This window comes from Poecilia mexicana, unplaced genomic scaffold (assembly GCF_051168715.1).
Source record: "Poecilia mexicana isolate PSO_F unplaced genomic scaffold, ASM5116871v1 scaffold_8, whole genome shotgun sequence".
NCBI classification, from domain to species: Eukaryota; Metazoa; Chordata; class Actinopteri; order Cyprinodontiformes; family Poeciliidae; genus Poecilia; species Poecilia mexicana.
Window position 1 is genome coordinate 4,448,740 of NW_028263377.1, and position 21,557 is coordinate 4,470,296.

The 21,557-nt window shown below is 39.7% G+C and overlaps 2 protein-coding genes across 2 annotated transcripts in view; both read left to right on the forward strand.

Moving 5' to 3' along the window:
* The first annotated feature begins 1,611 nt into the window (after positions 1 to 1,611).
* Positions 1,612 to 4,698, forward strand: LOC106931821 (cyclin-dependent kinase 5 activator 1-like). Its single transcript, XM_015010172.2, has 2 exons — positions 1,612 to 3,339; positions 4,207 to 4,698. Exons 1-2 carry the CDS (start codon positions 2,827 to 2,829, stop codon positions 4,696 to 4,698), a joined length of 1,005 nt encoding a protein of 334 aa, XP_014865658.1. The 5' UTR covers positions 1,612 to 2,826.
* An 8,397-nt stretch (positions 4,699 to 13,095) lies between these two features.
* The window catches only part of LOC106931820 (vesicle-fusing ATPase), a 31,401-nt gene continuing 22,939 nt past the window's right edge, over positions 13,096 to 21,557 (forward strand). The window contains exon 1 of the mRNA XM_088008056.1: positions 13,096 to 13,171. Within this exon, the coding sequence (XP_087864182.1) occupies positions 13,160 to 13,171 (12 nt within the window). The 5' untranslated portion in view covers positions 13,096 to 13,159. The remainder of the gene's footprint in view (positions 13,172 to 21,557) is intronic.

Consider the following 21,557-nt stretch of genomic DNA (forward strand, 5'->3'; position numbering starts at 1 on the left):
TTCTCCTGATCTAGATATCAACACTTTCCTAAAATAATGGCCTAAGTCATTTTTTGCCAAAAAAGCGTTGTTTTTTGTTGATGTTTTTGGCTAAATAAATAAATAAATAAATAAATAAATAAATAAATAAATAACTTATGCTGTTTTTACAGGAAAGTGATGATATGACTCTCTGCATCTCCTCCCAAGTTACCTCAGATGTCTTGAGTCCATATCTGGTTAATGCTCTGCTAGCCCAGCTGGAGCGTTGTGTGCCATCCTCCTTCTATTTTCAGATGATGGATGGGTGGGTCAGCCAGAAAAATGTAATCAAAACTTTGAATTTTGTTTAAGAATCTATGCTTCAATCTTTCTTCAACTTTATTTCTGACCGGTGTGCTGTGTTCCTCGTTCATCATGATATTGTGTTTTGGGGTGTCCGAGTAAATGAGGCTGAACACACAAATACACGCATAATTTTCTTTGACTTGTGAAAACCTAAAAACCTTGCTTCATGGCCTTCTTACCTCCCATTTTGACTTTTTGTGGTGGTCGAGCAGAACAACAACCATAGACACAACAGAATGGTTTTCATCAAAACCAGTCGAAATCCAGAGCAAAACAGAAATGAAAATCCAGGAGAAGATGTTAATGTTGTTGTTTGCAAATTTTCTGCATCCAGTCAGAATGAGCTCAAGCTGTTGTGTAAAGAAAAGAGGGTAAAAACATTATAAGTTTTGTGGCTGTAACTGCACCAAAAGGCGGTTTTAAACTGTGCTGATGCATGACTGACCAACAAATATCACATAAAGTCAAAATAAAACAAGTTCAACCTTGGCATCACTGTTTTAGCAAGGAGCGCAAGACAATAAGATTCCCTGAAAAGTTCTTGTAAAAGGTTCCCTAACATCTTCCAGGAAATATGTAAAGATTGGAGGTGCTTCACGGTTGAGGCTTTGATTATTCATGTTTTCGGTGCCAGTGGAAGAAAAATACCACAAAAAAAAATGCAAAGCATCTACAGTCACTTAGCCTAAGTATAAATCCTGGGCCTCTATGATCACTTGATTAATATCTTTTACTATGTTACTGGAACATTTAATAAATATGATTGTAGTCTACCTCAATATTGAGAAGCTTTACACTGACCTCTACAACAGAGTATGAGAGCCAAATCTAGATGAAAAGAAAGGAAAATTGGCCACAGAGGATTATATTTCAGCTAAAAAACTCTGAAATCTAGAGATTAATTTCACATATTTATGAGAAAAAAAAACAACTTGCAATTTCTTTAATGTTATAAAGTCATAAATCTGCAAAACAAAATTTCTAATTTTTCCAAATTTACTCTAAAGGCAACAACTTTGTGACATGAAAACTAAGATGTTTTCTGATATTAAAAAGTCAGAAATAATAATTTAAAAAAGATCAGAAATGTCTTGGAAGTTTAGAAAAATTCTAAAGTATTTTTTTGTCATTTGTGACAAAAATGTCAGAAGTTCTCCGAGATTGAAGTGGTAAAATTAGAGAAGTTACATTCTAGATATTTTCCAGAGAGTTAAGTGGTAGATCTGAGATAAAATTACATGGCTCTGGTGCAGCCTTGATGGAAGCCATGTTGGAGCTTCTTCCTCACCGTCTCAGGCGTGTATTCTGGATCCCATTCGATGCATTTATGGCAAGTCTGCACCAGAGAGCGCTTCTGATACAGAGACACAGCCTGGATGTACCACTGACACTGGAACATATCCAGGAAAAGGAGAAACTACACAGTAAAGGAAATACTGTAATACTGCACTGTAGTTAAAAATAGCAAATAGCATACTCAGGAAAAAAAAAGATGCCAGTGAAATAGGTGCCACTATGCCAGATGTTTTTAATTGTGGATAGAAGGCAACAAGAAAAATATTTATAGGAAATTAAAAAGACTGCATGTCACTGCAGGGATGTGAGCACACTGAGTTTGAGTTTGGATCCGTGATGGTTATAAAGTCTACCAGCTGCAGCAATGCCTTATATAACAACATTTCTATAAACATTGCATGATAAATAATTAAAAAAAAAACTTCTAAAGATAACAAACACTGTTTTTATGGGTCGTCCACCTGTTTGGAGACGGCTGACAGGTGTTTTCAATCACGACCCAACAGACGTCACAGGTTCCCTCAGAACACAAGACCCAGACAACTTAGCATTATTGCCTCCATAAAGACTTCTCTTATATGTGCTTTACAATGTTATGGAAAACTTTCATAGCATTTCTTTATTGAAGAGTTCTACTGAGATAAAAGTAGAAAGACATGTAGAAAGACATGGGCCATTGGCCTTTTTGGGGTTGTGGCAGGAGAAGGACAGAGAAAAACACAATGCATGTAGCAAGAACATGTAGGACCTACTGTCAAAACACAGCCTGTGTGCATTCGTTTTACATCCATTGGGAAAGTCATCATATGTTGGCCAGCCCTCTTTCCAACACATTGACAAGACGGTGAAGTCTCAAAAAGTAACTCACCTTGTTACTCCAGGATACATGAACGTTTGACAACAGGAGCTCATCAAAAGCAGCCGACATACTTCACTGATGCTATGGGTCTTGTTCCAGAAAATCTCCGTCATTTCTTCACATTTTGTTTGATTTATGGAATCCACCATTGCGGCTATAATAATGACAGACTTCTATTTGTTGTAAAATGTCTTCATTAGTAACTTTGCCGTCCTGTTTTCCGTTTACAGGTTGTAACTCCTCCGCAATAAGTCACTCTGGCCCCTTCAGAGCTCTTTGTCCTCACCAGTCAAAGAGCTTCCCCCCGTTGAGTCCGGTCCGTCTAAGGAGTCTGATCAGACATCATGGGAACGGTGTTGTCGCTCTCGCCGAGCTACCGCAAAGCTGCTCTCTTTGAGGACGGCCCGGCCACAGTGGGCCACTACACAGCTGTTCAGAACAGCAAGAATGCCAAGGAGGCTGCGGCAGCGGCTAAGTCCCTCAAACGCCCCTCCATTATTAGTGCTTTGCCATGGAAACGGATCGTTGCTGTATCAGCAAAGAGGAAGGGTTCCAAGAAGCTGCAGTCAGAAGTTGGGGACGGCGGAAAAGGGAGCTCCCCGGACGGCCACGCAGCCACCACGACCAACTCAGCCTCCAACAGCCTAAAGCTAAAAAAGTCTCAGTCCTGCGCTAACCTCACGTCATACTCATCTGGTCAGGACCCCTCGGCTGCCACCACCACTACCTCCTCCCACCTGCCCACCTCCAAGACCGTTGCAAACGTAGCTGCTGTAGTCGCCAAAAAGAATTCCCTCACAGGACCTGGAATCCTGCCTTCCACTGCCGCTGGAACGCCAAAACGGATCATTGTTCAGGTAAGGCAAATGTCACGTTTTTAATCTTTTTGCCTGAACTCAGCAGGAACAACAAGTTGAAGTTATTCTCCAAGACGACTTCAACTTGGCCCGAATGCAACTGTCCATCATTTAACAAACACCTGAGCCTGTTTATAACGACTTCCTGTTCATTACAGAATTGATATTAAAATGTTACCGTTTGTTTTTAAAGCTCTTACTGGCCTTGACTAACCTTACTTATTTGACCTTTTAAGTCCTCCTGTATGTGGGAGACCCCTAAGGTAATCAAATCAGCTTTTATTAGATGTCCCAAAGGATGAGGCCGAAGCACTGGGATGACTGGGTCTTTTCAGAGGCAGCACCCCAACTCTGGAACAATCTCCCTCTAGACCTTTGATCCATCTTTAAGTCTAAAGCTCAAGACCTGAGCTAAAACAGGGGATTTATTTTGCATAATAAATCCCCTGTTTTTAAAGGGGATTTATTATGCAAAATTTCCATTTTGCACATTTTTGTACTTTCATTCATTCAGCCATTTTCTTATGCAAGTGTAAATGCTGAGTTGGGGTTTGGGGAGCAGCAGCTGTTTGTTTGGATTTAAAGTGATAAGAGCCCCTGAAACATCTCCTTCTCAATATAGGCAGAACTGACCAAACCGAATCTCATTATCTTAGAAAGATTTTGTGCTAAAAATCTTGTGAAAATCTTATGAATATGTTACGTGTAGCCCATAGAGTGTGCTACACAAACTAGGTGACATGTCATGTTCAAGGAAGCATGATGTGTCACCTTTAATTAATCGATCAGTCAATCAAACTGACAGCTGTTTCGCCTTGCACCTTCTGTTTCTTTCCATTGACCTGTATTATCTTTTCTGAACCCCAGGCTTCCACCAGTGAACTGATGCGTAGCCTCGGAGAGTTCCTCTGCCGCCGTTGTTACAGACTGAAGCGCTTGTCCCCCACAGACCCAGTGCTGTGGCTGCGCAGCGTGGACCGCTCCCTGCTCCTGCAGGGCTGGCAGGATCAGGGCTTCATCACTCCAGCCAACGTGGTCTTCCTCTACATGCTGTGCCGCGACGTGGTCTCGTCCGAGGTGGCCTCTGAGCGGGAGCTCCAGGCCTCGCTTCTCACCTGCCTCTACCTTTCCTACTCCTACATGGGCAATGAGATCTCTTATCCGCTGAAGCCCTTCCTGGTTGAAGCAGAGAAGGAAGCCTTCTGGGATCGCTGCCTGGAGATCATCAACCGGATGAGTGGCAAGATGCTTCAGATCAACACCGACCCACACTTCTTCACCCAGGTGTTTGCCGACCTGAAGAATGAGAGCAAGAAAGAGGAAGAGAAAACTAAGCTTCTCATAGGCCTTGACCGATAGAAAGGATCTGGAAGGTGAGTTAGGAAAGGTGGAAGGATAGAGAGGTTACAGTCAGGGAAGGCAAATGGGAAACAGAGTTGTCTTAACTTAGAGAGATACAGTCGTCTGGCATCTCTTTCGGTCCACCATTTACCAAATTTCTTGTTTGTAGCCCCAAGGAAAAAACATTTCAGTTCATAAATAGAAATGAAATAACCAGAGCCAGCTAATGAATCACTTATACACAAACAGATGGCCTGTGGGACAGATTTACCACGTCAGAGTCAATACAGTGTGAGACCCTGAGGTGGTTCCTACACCTTCACACCAATTAGTCCACTGGACCTGATCAAAGTATGACCTCTTAGCCTGAATAACTAAAGTGACTTGGCTAGAAAAAAGAAATCCCAAGACATTTTTTCTAACTACAGGTAAACACTGAACATCATTCAAATGGGGAAAAATGTCTCTTATAGTCCCTTGCAAAAGTATTCAGACCTCTTGGAGTTTTACACATTTTGTCATGCTGCATCAAAAAACTGTGGCTTGTTTTAATAAATTATTTTATTGTACACAATGAAATAATTTATTTTTATTGGGACATACATGGCTTACAGCAAGAAGACATGATTGTTTCTAGAGTTGGACAGTGCAGTAAGTACAGTAAGTAATTGAGATACTATTTTTGAAAATTGCAATGAGACTGTTGGCTACAACAGACCCATGTTCTTAGACTCTTTCCTCATCTTTCATCACAATGTTTCCACCAGTCCTTTTGTGATAGAGCATCTAGGCCAACAAAAATGTCCATCCACTGTGGGACCAGAGAACAAAACGATTTCTGACATCCAAAAATTGCATACATGGCACTTAAAATATAAGATTCCTCCAATTAGTGCATCAAAGCATTCTTATCATATTAACTGTGATGTGTCACTCTGATATGTTTTTGAAAAATTGATACATTGTTATGTGACAAAATGTTGAAAAGTTCAAAGGACTGGAATACTTTTGCAAGACACTGTATAATATCTCTTATCTAGAAAGCAAAGTTCTTTTGGAGATACTAACAGGAAGTATTTCAGAGATATTTTTGATATCAGTCTTTAGCCTTAGGCAACAAATCAGTCTGACCTGGAACTTTTTCAGGGGATATCATCTGAAATCTTCCAAACTGGTTCAGAGACGCCAGACATGGACCCACATTCACATACAGCACCAATCAATAGTATACATTTTGAGTCAGTGGCTTGACTTTTGACAAATATGTTGTGTTTTACACTAATTGGCACTAAATCACTCCATGAAACCCAAACACACAGCCGACAACTGGCCTCCTCCTCTCAGGCTTACTCTCATGGTCTTGCTCAAGCTCCTTAGCTGACACCATGATGTGGGAGAGGGGAAGTCAAGCAGTAATATTTCTCCCCGGTGAAATCTTCGCTGTAATTAAATATTCCATCAACAATATATCTAAAGTACTGTATTTTAAAGGAGCATTCACATTTTATTCAGGAAAACTCCGCGAACCGACTACTTATATAGAAGGTTAAGTGAAATCTTAGTCCTTCTTGCACAGATCATTGATCATTAAGCAAACCTACCCGCCCTTAAAATGTTTACATTTACGAAAACATGACAAAGTGCAATACTCAACCCTTCAGGGCACATATTTACATGGGGAACAGATTTAGTTGTTTTAATTGCTGCATGTCGGTGCTGAATACTGAAAACATAAGTAGGGAAGGAAAAAAGGAAAGAAGCAGGGAAGGAAGAATGGAAAGAAAGAAGGAAGGAATATTGTATTCTTGGTGACTTCCTGTGTCATGAGGGACGTCCTTAAGCATAAATACTGAAACATCTGAAGAAAACCTAGTCATATCAGAGAGTACATAGATGTATTTCCTCTTCCAAGGCAGTTCTATGACTTCACTGTTTGGTTCTAGAGACCCGGGCTGCCGGTACCATCCTCCGTCTCCACTGCTCAGTGCTTTCAACAGCAACACGGACAAAACTTCTTTCCCTTCACCTACCTTGCTCCGGACCAGTCAATCTAGTCCAAACCAGAGACTAGATACATTTTTAGGTCAGGCGACCTGGTTGGCTTTATGTTCTGACCAAGCTGTCTGACATGCATGTGTGCTTCTGTAGGTTCCCTAGCATGCTGCTTTGTGTTGGACACGCCGCACCTCAACAACACAAAAGAGACTGAGGGGTGGTCATGCTGAACTACTGGAAGTAAGACACCATGTTGTGGCATCAAGATGACATCTCTCTCATGGGGGAGACTGAGTGACTTGGCTTAGAATTTATTCATGAAAGAGCAGGCAGTAGCCCTTCATTTTAAACTTCTATTATGTGGTGACACAGCACCAGGGTCGAAAACGAGCCCACATGACTTCCAGTAACTGAAGTTCACTGTAGAATAGATAGGCCTCGTCTACACCTCTCCAGATATTTTTTGAAGCAATTTTTTTTTTTGTCCTTCAGTTTGGAAAAAGTCTGCATCTGCATTGCCACGGTGCAATAGGATTCCATATCATAATGCTGTAATGCCTATTTTGTCCCAGCGGGTGGTGATAATGATGACAATAATGATATCGAAATTCAAAAGCAGAGGATCCTCTTATAAACCCTCGTAACGCCTTGTTCATGGCTACCTTTCTGTCTACGCAAATGGCATCTCAGAACTGAAATGCCCTTACATGGGCACCAATTTGTCAACTCATTTTGTAATCAGTATTACTTCAAAGTGATGTTCATGACATCAGAATGCTCAGTAGGCATCTATGACAAAAAGCTGGACTTGAACTGGGCCTCAACACCACTCTAAGACCCCACATTCCAAAACCCTTTCTAGTTCATTCATGCCATTTACAGAAATGTGTTTGAAATAAAAAGTAATTTTACTTAGGGCCTGGTCAATGCAAAACATGTTTTAGGGTCAGGGATAGGGTTAGGGTTACGTTTAGGCATTAAGGAATGAGGGGATTGCGAGCGGTGGGTCCTAAGGCTGGACCACAAGACCACTGCCTGGACAGTGTCAGCATTTGATTGGGGAAAAGGTCCACATTTAACCCAGGCACCTTAAATCCGATGTAGTTGTCATGCCAGGGCGCAAGATAGCGAAGGGGATTTTAACATGTTGAACCTTAGCTTCCAACTCACTAGCTTCCAGCTCATTTAGAAAACAGTAACCCGTCTCTGATGAATCAAGTAACACACAAATTCCTAAGTTGTGTTAAAGTGAACAGGTAAAGTAGCATGCACAGTACAAAATGCTATCCGCCACTGTTGATGTTATTATCTGATTAAACCCTACAGTCGCGTGTTCTGCACATGTGTGCTTTCACACCTGTGGAATACTCCACACCTCTGTGGAGGTTGCTTCAGAAAGGTTTCACTCTGAGCCCTGGCTTCAAAAAGTGCCGGTGTGAGAAACTCTGATCACTGGAGTGGCTGGATTTCAACAAGAATGTTACGGTTTCAGTGAAAATATCAGCTCTGATGCTTCAGACTGAAAGCCTCTCTGAAGCTTTTCCATCAAGAAAAGATTCAAAATATTCTTCCAAAACAATTCTAACTCAGTGTGGACAGGCACAAAACGGGATGATATGTCATTTTTAATATTTTCAGTGTTATCAAATCATATGGATGCACCACAAACATTCTAAAGTTGATGGTTTTTAAAACTCACCTTTGGAAAGGTTTTTTTTTTTTTTTTTTTTTTTTCTGAGCTGAAAATATATCTGGTTTGTGTGGACAGGCCTTTAGTTCATAAACTTCTAACTTGCTACAGAATTTTCACCTAATTTGTGAGACAAATGAAAGGTACTTTCGATTGCTACTCATCAAGGTAAAGCAACAAGAGTAGAGCCACAGAGGATGACGGTTTGACATTATCATCCCAGAGGCTTTACCTTGATCATTTTATGTCATAAAGTCAAACTGTAGCGAATAAACTGTCTTCAGTTGTTAAAAATCTCTGCCTTCTCATAAAGGTCAGAGATCTTGTGCCATATCATTATGAAGACTCATTATTTCATATAAAACTAAAAAATAAATAAATAAATAAAAAAACACAAAAGAAGAAAAATGAGCCAACTCAGAGTTTCTGAGTCCTGAACAAGAGAGACTGTAAAGAAAAAAAGTTTTTCATACATTCTGTATCAGAGATGTAGAGCAGAGAAGAAGGACTTTGGTGGGTTGCAAAAACATGGAAGCTTGTGATTTTGTTACACAATGAAATTGTACGATTACCTTTGTTAAATGTATGCCAACTTTGGAATCACATGACTACAGCATTCAACGCATCTATGTGGATTTTATGATTTCTGAAGAATGATAATAGGCTATTTGATGTTTCAGAGTACTGAACAAAATCAGAATTGCGTTTGTAGGTGGCTTTTGAAAACAGAAGGAAATGGCTTTTTAAACATGATAAATGACTATGAATAATCTGCAAATTCCAGATGAGATGTGTCCATGTTGCAGATATTTGTCAAACTCTAGTTGCAGTTTATGTATATGGTACTTGGCTGGGCTGCAGCAGCTAAAATGATGAAAATCATGTAGCCATATTACTACATCAGACCTCACAAGTCAAATATGCAGACAAAGGATGAAATTAGGCCAAAAGAGCTTATTTATGTGTCACTCTACCTGGAAGTTTCTGATGGCTTAATCAGACCAGTAGCATCTCTTTTAAAGGCATTTCCAACCTGACTTTCCACATATTGTTTTCTCTTTAGCAGTACAAACTCCTGTAGGTAATACATCTGTTGCTGCAGGGTAATGGAGGGTAAAAGTTGTGTCCAAACGGTAGAGATGCTAATTTTCCCAAGACCGTCCAATGAATCCACAGAAGTCAAGGTGAAAACAAATACCTTGTTTTTCTAGATTTCTGTGATTTCGGCAGGTCCAACATTTCAAAGAGCGATAATGAATGTGCTGTTATTTGATTTCGATTCTTAGAAAAGTAGCTAAAATCTTAAGGGTTAACCAGTACAAGCTTTCTGTTCTCCTGCAGTGATTTTACAATAGCTATATCTTATCACCTTCAGTTAACCCGTAAGCTAACTTTTCATTGCTGCCAGGAAATTTATTTCTAATTGACCTAATGTAGGCCTATTTTACAGGCAACAAGGTAAAACTGTGCTGGAAGACTTTAGTTATACCAAATTGGTCTTTGGCAAAAAGTCAATATCTTAATATTGTTCTTGGAATGTAATGTTGGTGAATCTTGGCACATGAATTTGCACTGTCTAACTGCTTTACATTTAATGTTGTGTGACAGAATTTAAATGTAAAATTGTGCTAGCAGGTTTGCTAAAGTATGAACCTCCTCAAAGGGAGCTAAGTTTTTCCAGTAGTTCACACCTTAAGGCTCTAACATTCGGTACCAACACACAGAGTATGTTCAACAAACTGTTGAACATACTCTGTTTGTTGGCAGACAGGCATTTGGTTCATAAACCAAAGGCCATTTAATTCAAATGCCTTTGAATTCAATTTGTCAGGCATTTGAATTAAATGCTAAATGCTAGCATGACTGTAGCTTAGCTAGTCTACATGTCTGTTTACTACAAACTCATGAAATCTCATAGATATATCTTCAGTTTGAGAAACCCAAAGCTTGATGAACTTTTTGTGCCAAACTCCAGCTGCCAACCTGTGACTGAACAATCATTCTAGAAAGATTTTTTTTTTGCTAGAAGCTAACTAGTTCATGTTGAAATCTGAAGTCTCCACAGGGCCTGTCACTGAGAAAAAATAAGCACCCAGCTATATGGGGCAGTCAGTTTGCACTCAGAAGTCATAACTAATATGTTATATGTTGGGAAAATCAATGTTAACAGGTTACCAATGGCTGCCACACGTTCAAAATATAGTGACAATTCTAATAGAATATATTTATTTGCACTTCTGATGGTTTGTATGTCATGAAATCAATCACAAATCATGATACTCATATTGAACAAGTTACAGTGTTTTCATCCATAAGATGTAATGTGGACTTGTATAAGTTAGCCTGTTCACATAGTAGAACAATTCTCAATTTCCACTCATTTTGTATCTATCAGCTGGAATATATAGTTAAATTCAGGGTGACATCATTTCCAGATTAAGCTTTGACTTCGGTGATAAATGGACCATAACGGTATATTAAAAATAGAACAACTATGTGAATGTCAGATGATGATGTTTGTCAGACAAGTGTTGATGTGTTTTCTCTAAAAACAAAACGATTCGTGAACATTTATCCACATTTTTGCACCAAGCTGCTCCCATCTGCTAGGGGACAGTAACCTGACAAGCTTAAGGTGATAACACCAGAAGGATCGTTTTTGTGATAGAAAAGTGTGACTTGGCAATTTCCGCCCAAATTTTCATCGAGGATCAACTCATTGCAATGTGCCATATTTTATCTTGCGTCATGTACAAGACAAAAACTATTGTGGAAGCTTCTGATATGATGAAATTGGTTCAATTTTACTCCCTTTTCATTTGTGGCTCATGTGTAAAGAAGAATCTTTGTTGAACAAAAGTCAAGGCTACTAGTGTTACTAGAGTGCTAATGCTGCAATATGTAATGTGGATGTATGAATATGTATGTGAGAAATAAGAATTATTTGATCAACTGTTACAATGACTTTATATAAAAATCTTTCCAAGCACTGTGTTTTTGTTTATTTCTAGGATACAGAGTTGTTTTCTTTTTTTCCCCTTATTTTATTTAAACAGACATTTTCAAACTTTGGCCTCAAGGGGGCAACAGGAGATGTTTGAAGAAGATTTTAGCCATTCATGGTCTCATGTCATGTACAATATTACATAAACTTTTTTATTATTGTTGCTACTAACAAACTTATGTTATCACCATAAAAAAGGTACCATAGCGTATACATTATGTGTTTGCACTACATACTAACAGAGAAGAAACAAAACAAAACAAACAAATGAATCAAAAACTTAGCAGGACAATTGTACATACAACAGAAAAATCCAGGGCAATGCATTAAAGTACACATATTTTCAAACAAGAGGACATCTTAAAAACATTTTTTGACTTAAGAAAAAATAAGGACTTATGAAACAAATTCAACTAAATATTCCATTGCATAAAATCAGGGATGGTTTTAAAAGAATCAACATTTGGCCAATAGGAGAACGTTCCTTGATGTAAAGTCATTAATGATGTCATCACATGAAATCTGCTCAGCTACTGTTGGCGTTCCTGAGACATGGTGGACCTCAGATATGTTTTTGTAAGTTTCAACTTTGAAAAACGTCTCTCTGCTCCAGCCACAGATTATGGGACTGACCACAAGGAAGAACCAGCGAGGAGGACTGAGAGAGAGGTAATTAAATACTGGCAGTGTGAATGCTGGAACAACAGACTGGGCTGATTGACTAATAGGTTGCAGGTGTGAGGGGGGAGCGAGGGAAAATGGCACAGGGGGCGAGAGAGAGTACACAACAGGGAAACTAGAAAAATAAATCTAACATTAAAGAATAACTAAGAAACTAGAGTAACAAAAAATAACTAGACATAAACATATTAAAGTGGAATCACAGAAAAAACTGAAGGCTGATTTAATTAAAATAAGAACCTAAGGAACACAGAATAATAAAGGAACTAGAATCGAGATCATTGTTTTGATGCCATAAAATAATATTTTTGCTCATGATCCGTTACAACAAACTAAAATAAGTTATGTGCTGACCGGGGCAGATTTTGGTGTATGTTAACTAAAACCACAACAAATCTGCAGTAGCAAGAATTGGTCTGTGGCTCATTGGGTGCTGTGTGCAGAGAAAGGGACGGGAGTTTAGAGGCTAAACGACCCGGTGTTCTTCCTGAGAAAAAAATAAAACCGGACTAATTTGAGTTCAACTAAAGAGAATTATCAACTGGCAATTCTAATGTCGTGACTCCTGTCTGTCAACAGAATAGGGTGTTTCTATTTTTTCCTCAATGTGGTGAATATAAAATAATAGTAAAACAAAACCCACCACAAAATAATCAAACAAATACACGTTTTTTTTACCTTTTTGTGCCGAGATTATATCTAAAGTCAGTGGGTTTGAAAAGACAGCGGTGTTGTCCAGACTTAGCGTCAGACCCACGTGACCGGTGAGCAGCAGGGCTCTGTCCGAGGTGCTGAAGCAGGAAAACCAGCCCAGCAGCCGAATCCACCGTTAGTTTTCAGTGATATGTGGTCCAACAGCAGCTGTACGGTACAGCAGCTGCTTCGCGTGCTGCTGTACGGTCACTCATAGATGGTTAGCGTGATATCTCCAGACTCATCCCGCCCCTCGCGCCCCCTTTGGCACGCTTCCGCCTCAACCGACCAATGAGAGCGCTATGCGCTGCAGCTTATAAAGCGATCTGCCGTCGAGCTGTTCACCCCACCGTCCCCCGCCGTCCTATGAATCACTGAGCCGAGCCGCATCCCCAGATCTACCGCAACCCGCGAAGATGGCGACCCGGGTAAGAGAGCTATATGTATTACTGTCCCGCTGTAAGAAACAGAGTCGGCCCAGTGTTTGTCATGGGACAACATGCGGCTCACCCACTGCTGCAAGATGTCGGTTAAGCCTAATCTTCCCATTAACCTGGAGCGCACGGCAGCCTCGTTTCCGCCTGAATGTCACCGTGACTGAAGAGCGGGGCTGTGTGTTTCAGATTTAGCTGCCCTCTCTCTCTGTATGTGTGAGGAACATTTTGGGCCAGGTCTGCATGGTCTCAGCCTGCTAACAACTACCAGAATGAACAGAAAGCCGAGGCTTCGCTTTGCCCTTGAGCCGCCGTAGCTGCCTGACATGCAGCCAGTCCTCCGGATGGTCATCAAATAAGGAGGCAGGGGCAGGCTTTTTTTTTCTTTCTTTTTCTTTCGTTTTTTGGTAAAAAAAAACAACAACAAAAAAACAGCGCGTCCAATTTCGCGCAGAATGCGTTAATGTCGCCTCCGATCCGCAGCCCTGTGGCGCTGAAAAATCCGCACACAGCGGTGCATGGCTGGCTGCTGGATGGTGCATGTTGATCTGACTGGTTTTGTTCAACCCGTCGACGCGCAGGGGAACAGGGTGTTAAAGGTAGCTTGTGTTAAATCTGCCCCGCTCGCCTGCCATCACTTTCACTACAAGCCCCTCCTTGCAGTCCTCATCATGTGAACGGGATGGATTTCATTTAACAAGGCGAACCTCTTTTTTTCTGCTTTAAAAGCCTCAGAATAGCGCGATCTCTAAGCAAGGATTATGTAATTACCTCTAATTCCAGAAAATAAGTCCATTTGATATGCTGCAGCTTTACTGACTTGACAGATGAAACCAGAGTTTTGTCCCCATGTGTTGACATGTAATGTACTGAATGTACCCTAGTAGAATATTTACTACTAGAGCGCATTTATCGTATCGTTTATAATTTACCGTGATCCGTTTCTAAGAAGCATTTTGATTTAAGGTTAAATTATAATTATGGATCTTAAAATCCACTGAAGCTGTCAGTACTGTAGGGATTGTTAGTTTTACTATTTTCTCCACTGTTTGTTCGATGAGAATGTCTTTAAATATGAATACATCTAAAATATGATTAAATGCAGTTACTGTGTATGACTGGTGCCCCAAAGAAGTGTGTTACAAATAGGAATGTTTAAAGAGCAGCATGTATGATTTCTGTTATGCAGTCATAAAATTACCTAAAAAATGTAGTAAATAGTTCTTATGGTCACTTTTTTCGTTATCACCGTGGTACCACAAAATATCATGATGAAACTTTAAGTCCATGCCACCCATCCTCATTTACTAGTCTAAACTAATCAGATCTTACTAAAGTTGAACCCTGTGGGCCAAATCCTGTCCACCATAACTATTTATTTGTGGAAAATAAATAGAACTTCAAGATAACAGCTGTGTGCTTATATGTTATCAGTCAAATCAGTTTTTATTGTACAAAAGTACATCAATGTGAAAAGATGTTGAATATTATTGATTGATTACTTTGCGAGCGATGGAAACCCAAATCACATTCTTGGTTTGTGCCGACAAATCTGGTGAATAATTTTGATTGAACTTTAAGAAGTACTCATTAAATACTAGGATATTTTTATCCTAGAGTCTAAATAAAGAGACTAAAAAACACCCTAGGAATTGTGTTTTTTTTTTTCACATGTTTAATCAGATCTTCCCGTCAATCAGAACAAGCTTCCTTGTAAGGATTCTGCCAACACCATGTTTTAGAGTCACAGTTATGTTTTTAATACCTGGTAAAAACCCAAACCAGCTCCTGGTTCTACCCCTTCCTTCATAGAGAAGGTCTGGAACCTGGGTTGCTGAGAACCCATTGCTTGCTGGAGGCGTCATTGATTGTGCTGAAGTTTGAAATAATTGGATCTGGTTTTATACACTAGCTAACGTTTAGCCATTAAATAGAGCTGCAACAATAAGATATCTTAAACATTCCTCCATCAATCACTCAATATTTGTAAGTGTGGCCAACAAGCTCTGGGTAGCTTGGTTTTAGGGCTGTTGTAAACGAATATTTTAGTAATCGAGTAATCTATCGATTATTCTTACGATTAATCGAGTAATCGGATAAAAAAAATATATAAAATGAAATATTGGTAAATCTGGCATAATACCGGTGTTACTATCAGATATCAATATCAGTCCAATTTTTCATATTTGAGCATCCCTAACAGTTGCTTTTTTGTAGTTTAGAAAACTAACCTGTAACAATAATAGCTCACTTTCTAAGTTAACCAGAAGAAAAGTTATAGAAAAATCTGAAATTATATTGAATTTAATAACAAAGAGGCAGGCTCACAAATATGCTTATAAAAATGTCTACAATCCAGCTTTTAGTTTATGTATTCATCTTCAGTGAGTTTAATAGATTAATTAAACTCACCTTGCCACCTAACCTGTCACGCTTTGGGTTTGAAAATACGGGAAATGCCGCCTGGATTGGGAGGAGAGGGTGAATGAACGAACGTAAGATGGGGTGGAGGGGAGGAAATAGACCAGCGGACTGACGAACCGTTAGACCGGGGGACGAACACGGGGGGAAGCAATACGGGATATTTACGACACCTTCACTGGTCACACTCAGAAACTCATCTACCAGCCATGTACGATGCGCTCCGCCACCCGTTTCTTCAGACCGGGATATGAAATTTATTGTGCGGTTCGTCGGTAAAGCTACATTTACACGGTAAGCATCAGCTACTCAGCCGCCCGCCCTGTTCAGTCTATCCGCTCACCTCAGCGCTCTTCCCGCCGTTCGCTTTCAACCAGCAGCCCCGGAGGAGAAATGCTGCCGTACTCCAGGCATTCCCCCAGTCATTTTAAGGATGCTTATTGGTTCCCCAAAAACGATAAAAAGTCGGGCATTATCATCAATCAATAAAATCCCCACGGGCCAATCTTGAAGATTGGACTTTATGCCGCTGAGACTTAGCTTTTGTCAACAACTCAGAGGAGGAAGTGAGAGCTCCGCGCAACGCAAATGAAGTCCCGGCCGGAACACGGTGCGCTAACTAATAAAACATAAATTAACGAAGCTTCGAGGCAGGTAAATTTTCCTCGAGGAATTTTAGTAATCGAGGTACTCGAATCATTCGAGGAATCGTTTCAGCCCTACTTGGTTTAATTCCAAAATATAACCCTCTATAAAACAGTGTAGAAAATCACCATCATCTTTCACAACTTCTTCTGTTCTCTGATTGGCCCCGTTAAAATTCTACTGGAGAAATCCACTTCAATGGGAGAAATTCAATTGAAGGCACATGAGAGTCAAGCAGAATTCCATAGGAAGGCAATGATCAGGCTGATGTTTTTAGAGAGATGTGCAGTGGTAGTTTTCTACCACATATAAACCTCTGATCATCAATTTTCTAGACCTGCTGCCGATTGTCAATTAGCTTGTCTCAGTTCTTCCAGTTTTTGCCCATCCTTTCAACTCTGACCAATGTCTCAGCTGAAAAATTAAGGCCTGCCCACATCATGATGTCGCAACAACCATGCTTTATGGTGGGATGCTGTGTTCAGGGTCATATAGTTTCAATTTTCGAGTACATACAGTGTTTTGGATGAAAAGTATCATTTTGGACTCATTTGACCAGAGCCCCTTCAACATGACTTAGCAAACCTTAGCAATGGCTTTCTTGTGTCACAAAAGCCAGATTTATGACAAACAGCTGCAATGTTGACTGGTTATCCTCCCGAGCTGTCTGTGGGGGTTTTGCTAAGTAGTCATTTCTACAGGAGGTCAGAGGCTGAGATAAGAAAAGACAAATCTTGGCAATCCTGTAACTCATCCTTTATGTTGTTGCCTTGGAGACGCTCAGGTTTGGGAGTCTACATGCTGTCATTTTACCTTAAAAATCACTGAACATGTCACATCAGGGTCATTCGTTTTCTATTTTAATCAGCAACACGCCCAGTTTCTGTCCTCATCAGTGCAGACAGAATGCATGCTCATGATGCTAACAGCTGCTAACAGTTCAGAGCTCTCCCTTAGAGCTCATACTGCAGCTTTGTCCTCTTAAATATGGTATGTTTCTGAAGGAAGTTCCTTTAAAGGGTTGATCAGCTGCAACCAGCTAAATCTGAGCTATCAGCTGTTAGCTTGGTGCTCTTATCTAAAGCAGCATTGTGCTGTTTGTGCTGAGACATAAATTTTTATCTCAGAGGAAATGAGTGACTCACGCACGTAAGGCTCTTCTTCCCCAAAGTACCTTTAACACATTTTACCTAATTTTGTGTGTTAAAACAAATGAAAATAGTTTGTATGGAGCCATGGTTCTTCTTCTCTCAGGATAATGACACCGGTTCACTGGCAGGATCAGAGACAGAATCTGATTTTTGGTAATCTATAACTATTTGGATTCTTTCTGCAGAATTTCAAATAAGCCAGTCAAGTTTCATTCTTCAGCTAGATGGCAGTCACCAGATACTAGATATTAATACCTGTATCAGTTACGATATTGAGAAAAATTCGGTGACATTGTGTCTGATCCATAAGGTCATATCTATTCAGCCTATTTCTATGCTTTGTCCTCTGAGTGATGTCATGTTTTATTATTTATTTTACATTATATTTAGAATTCCCAATTGCACTTTCTGAACCATTTGAAAGGTTTTTGCAGTTTATGTTGTACGTCAACCAATCGTTTTCGTTAGTTTCATTGACTGTTCTCCTAATTGCACTGACTGAACAAATGAAAGTTGTTGTTTTAACATGTTTGACCAAGATTATGAAGCTGTTGGTGTATTTAAGTTAGCAAAACATTTGTAATTCAGTACATTTATCTTTGTGATAAAAAAAGACATCTTTTCATTTGATTCAGGTCTGTTTTTCTGTATTTGGATTGTTACTGACATATACTAAACCTCAGAAATCTGTGTCGGTGGAAAAAAATGGAGCTTGTATAATTTTTTTCTGTTTTGATGGTACATTCTCATTTCTGGTCATCCAGCATCAGTCAGAAGTATCCACCGGCGTTCTGATCCCAGAGAAAACCACAGACTCTCTCGGCCATCTGAGCACTGTTGCATCCTGGGATGTGTCAAAAGGAGTCAGTGGAAAGCAACTGGCTATGCAGACTGACAGCTTGATGACCTCAACACCAAACTACAAAAACAGAAAGTCTTTTGAGGCCATCTGAATAAAAATAAATTATTATCCAGTAGTGGGTCTGTGTGTGGGATACTAGCACTGCTGAATAGAAGTGTTGGAGCAGACTAAATGCCGGAGCAGACTAAATGCTGGAGCAGACTAAATGCTGAATTAGTTTAAATGTTGGTTGAACTAACAACATTTGCTGGGGCAGACTAAATGCTGGGATGGACGGAATGATATTTGCGGCCAATCCAGGAGCATGATTCTTTTTCCTTGGTGTTGATTGGCTGTACCCTCAAGAGTGGCGATAACACAGACTGTGGATGCTAGCTTCTGCAGTTGTGCTAAGATCATTTCCATTGTGTGTGCATATTGAGGTATATTTTGTGTTTAAACTATTAAAATGGGAAGTTTGTAATGCTTTTAGTGAAGGACTCAGTTGTTCATGATTTTCATCATCATCCACTAGATAAAATAATCTAACTTTTTTCTGTTTTTTTAAAGTTTACTTGCACTTCTGCAGCAGAAATGCAAGTAACATTCACACTCTGGTTGAGCTGAGATGAACAATTCTGTAAAATACTGATTTAATTTAACATTTTTCCGCTATACAGTGTGTGTAGATATCTGGCCTTGTTAAAGCCCAGAAACCAAAGATCCGATATATGACATTTCAACATCTAAGCAAGCAAACAGTGAGTTACAGTTCTCCGTATTCTCTGTGCAATGACTGTTAGGTGTGAGACAGAAACAGTGCTGGGCTTTAGAAGAGGGTGGATAAATTTCCTTCTATGCGATGTTGACATTGATGGAAAATTGGGTAAAAAAATAACGCATCAAGAAAAAAGCATTTAAAAACTCACTGATGTCAATTTTAGTGTCAAAATTGGTGGAAATTCGATTCAATTATTTCTTTAAAAAAACGACTAAAACCTACATTTGTTATTATATGTACATATCAAATAAATTATTTGTCAGTCTGGTCTGGTCTGGCAGATTATCATCATGTATCTCAGATTACTATTAAAACAGGAACTGCTTTGTTCATGCTGAACAGCAACGCTGAACTGAAAATGCCAACAACTACAATTATTTTTGTTTTTTGATGGATCTCAAGCACCAAAGTGAATTTATTCCTTGCCAGATGGCTTTGTGTATGAACAGATATTATTCAAATTGCTTGCCTAGTATGGCAGCGTGTGGGTGTTTTCAAGGACAGCCTGATTGATTGGATAGTGTCAAGATCAATAACTGGAGATTGGGAGGCGTTTGCTCTTCTAGCTAGCGAAGGAGAAAAAGAAAAAAATCTTGTTTGATAAAACAAGTGAGTGGGCTGCAGAAGCTGGAGGCTCGTTTAATTTGTGTCTCTCCGTCTCTGCAGTCTCGCTGGTTATGCTGTTTAATGAAGTGCGTCTCGAAATCTCCCACCAGCTCAGCTATGCTGTCATTAGCGTGCTGGCTGTCTTCATGCTAACGTTTCAGTAGCTAAACTCCAACTCTGGCTGGTGGAGTCTTTCAGCACTTAAGCTGCTAATCTGGTAAAAGGGAAGATTGTTGATTTTTCCTCCTGTTATCTAATCGATGAGTTCCACCTTACAGCTAGACTCTGAGCTGAAGAGGAATCAAATGCAGGAAAGAGGCTAATGACTGGAGAGAGACGGCTCAGAGTAGAAAACAACACGTAGGGAGGATCAGAAATAAGATAACGTATGGAACATGATTATAAGTAATAAATGCAGGTCAACTAGCAATTGTTTTAGTAATTGAGTGTACTATTGATTATTTTTGATGATTAATCAATTCATCTACAGATTTCTCATTTAGCAAGTTAAGCTTCTTTTAGACAATATTTGAAGTACGGTGCAATATGAAAATCATTCAATAACTTTTATTTACAAAAAAGGAAACAAACATTTATTTAAACAAACATTTATTGCCTGAAAATAATCAACACAGCGTTCCTTTAGTGTACTCTAAAGCAAAGTGTACACAAAGGAAGCATCTGCTGCCAAAAAATTTACTTCTAACATCAACATATGAAAATCTCATTCCTTTCTGCTTGACTTAGCATCAGTACAGCCTCCGTCTGAGTGGGTGGTTATATTTTGTATGCACTGACAGGCCAGCAAAAAGTGTTAAATAAGAGATTTGATTTTTTTTACAGAATTTGAACCAGTTGATGCTGAAACCACTTGATGATTTCTGGGTAGAACTAATTTGCAGATGATTTCTTTTTAATTCTAAATGTTAAATGTGTAAAGGCTTTGACATAATCACTGCTTTGGGTGTGTTGTTCTTTCAGCAAATGGAGTTCTTTCCAGTCTATATTTCAGTTAACGATTGATTATTAAATTAGTTGACAATTATTCCAATGATCACATGTCATCACAATTATTCCGATAAATTGTCTCCAAATGTTATGCTAACTCCTGGTACAGGAATTAGCATGTTTATAGACAAGATGGGACACTGCCACTCATTCCTCTATCAGCAACTGAGTACGGTAGTGGATGATGTGGTTTGGCCCTGGCTCACAGCTCCAGTGGGAGACATTTTAGGTTGTCTGTGTGAATCAGAAGTCACGAGCATGTTTGTGTGTGTGTGTGTGTGTGTGTGCGTGTGTGTGTGTGTCAGCTGTGAATTAGAGAGAAATGGTTAATCCCAGATTCTGCAGCACAGAGCCTTCCTCCCTTAGCTCTGATCTGCAGATATATTTAGAACGCCACTCTGCTGTGGTCAGACGACACTGCAGCAACACTTCCACAGCAGGTGGCGCTCTGCTCTCCTGCAGCCAGCAGTAGCTGTGATGATGCTTAGAATACAAAGCATCATCTGTGCTAACGGAGAGTTTGCAGAGATAGGAATTAACAGTCAGCTATGAAAGATAGAGAAAACATGGAGGGGGGTTTATGGATTAGAAATGCACTGAGGGTCAGGATTAAGTGCTGCAGCATTAGTGTCAAATATTTGGCTCCAAAAATTAGAGAGGCTTTGACCATTGTTGACTGTGTTCTATAACTTTGTATTTTTTTGTGTAGGTGTGTCTTTATGGTGTAAAGCTCTTTGACCTGCCTTGATATGTGTTCCACAAATAAACTTGATTGATTGATTGATTGATTGACCTGATCAAATATTGGAGACTGTTGACATCTATTGAAACTGTTGCTGATGTTTGGAAGCTTTTATTCCAGCCTGCTATTTGTGTAGTTAACTCTTAAAAAGAACCTTACATTATGATAAACCATGGAGCATATGG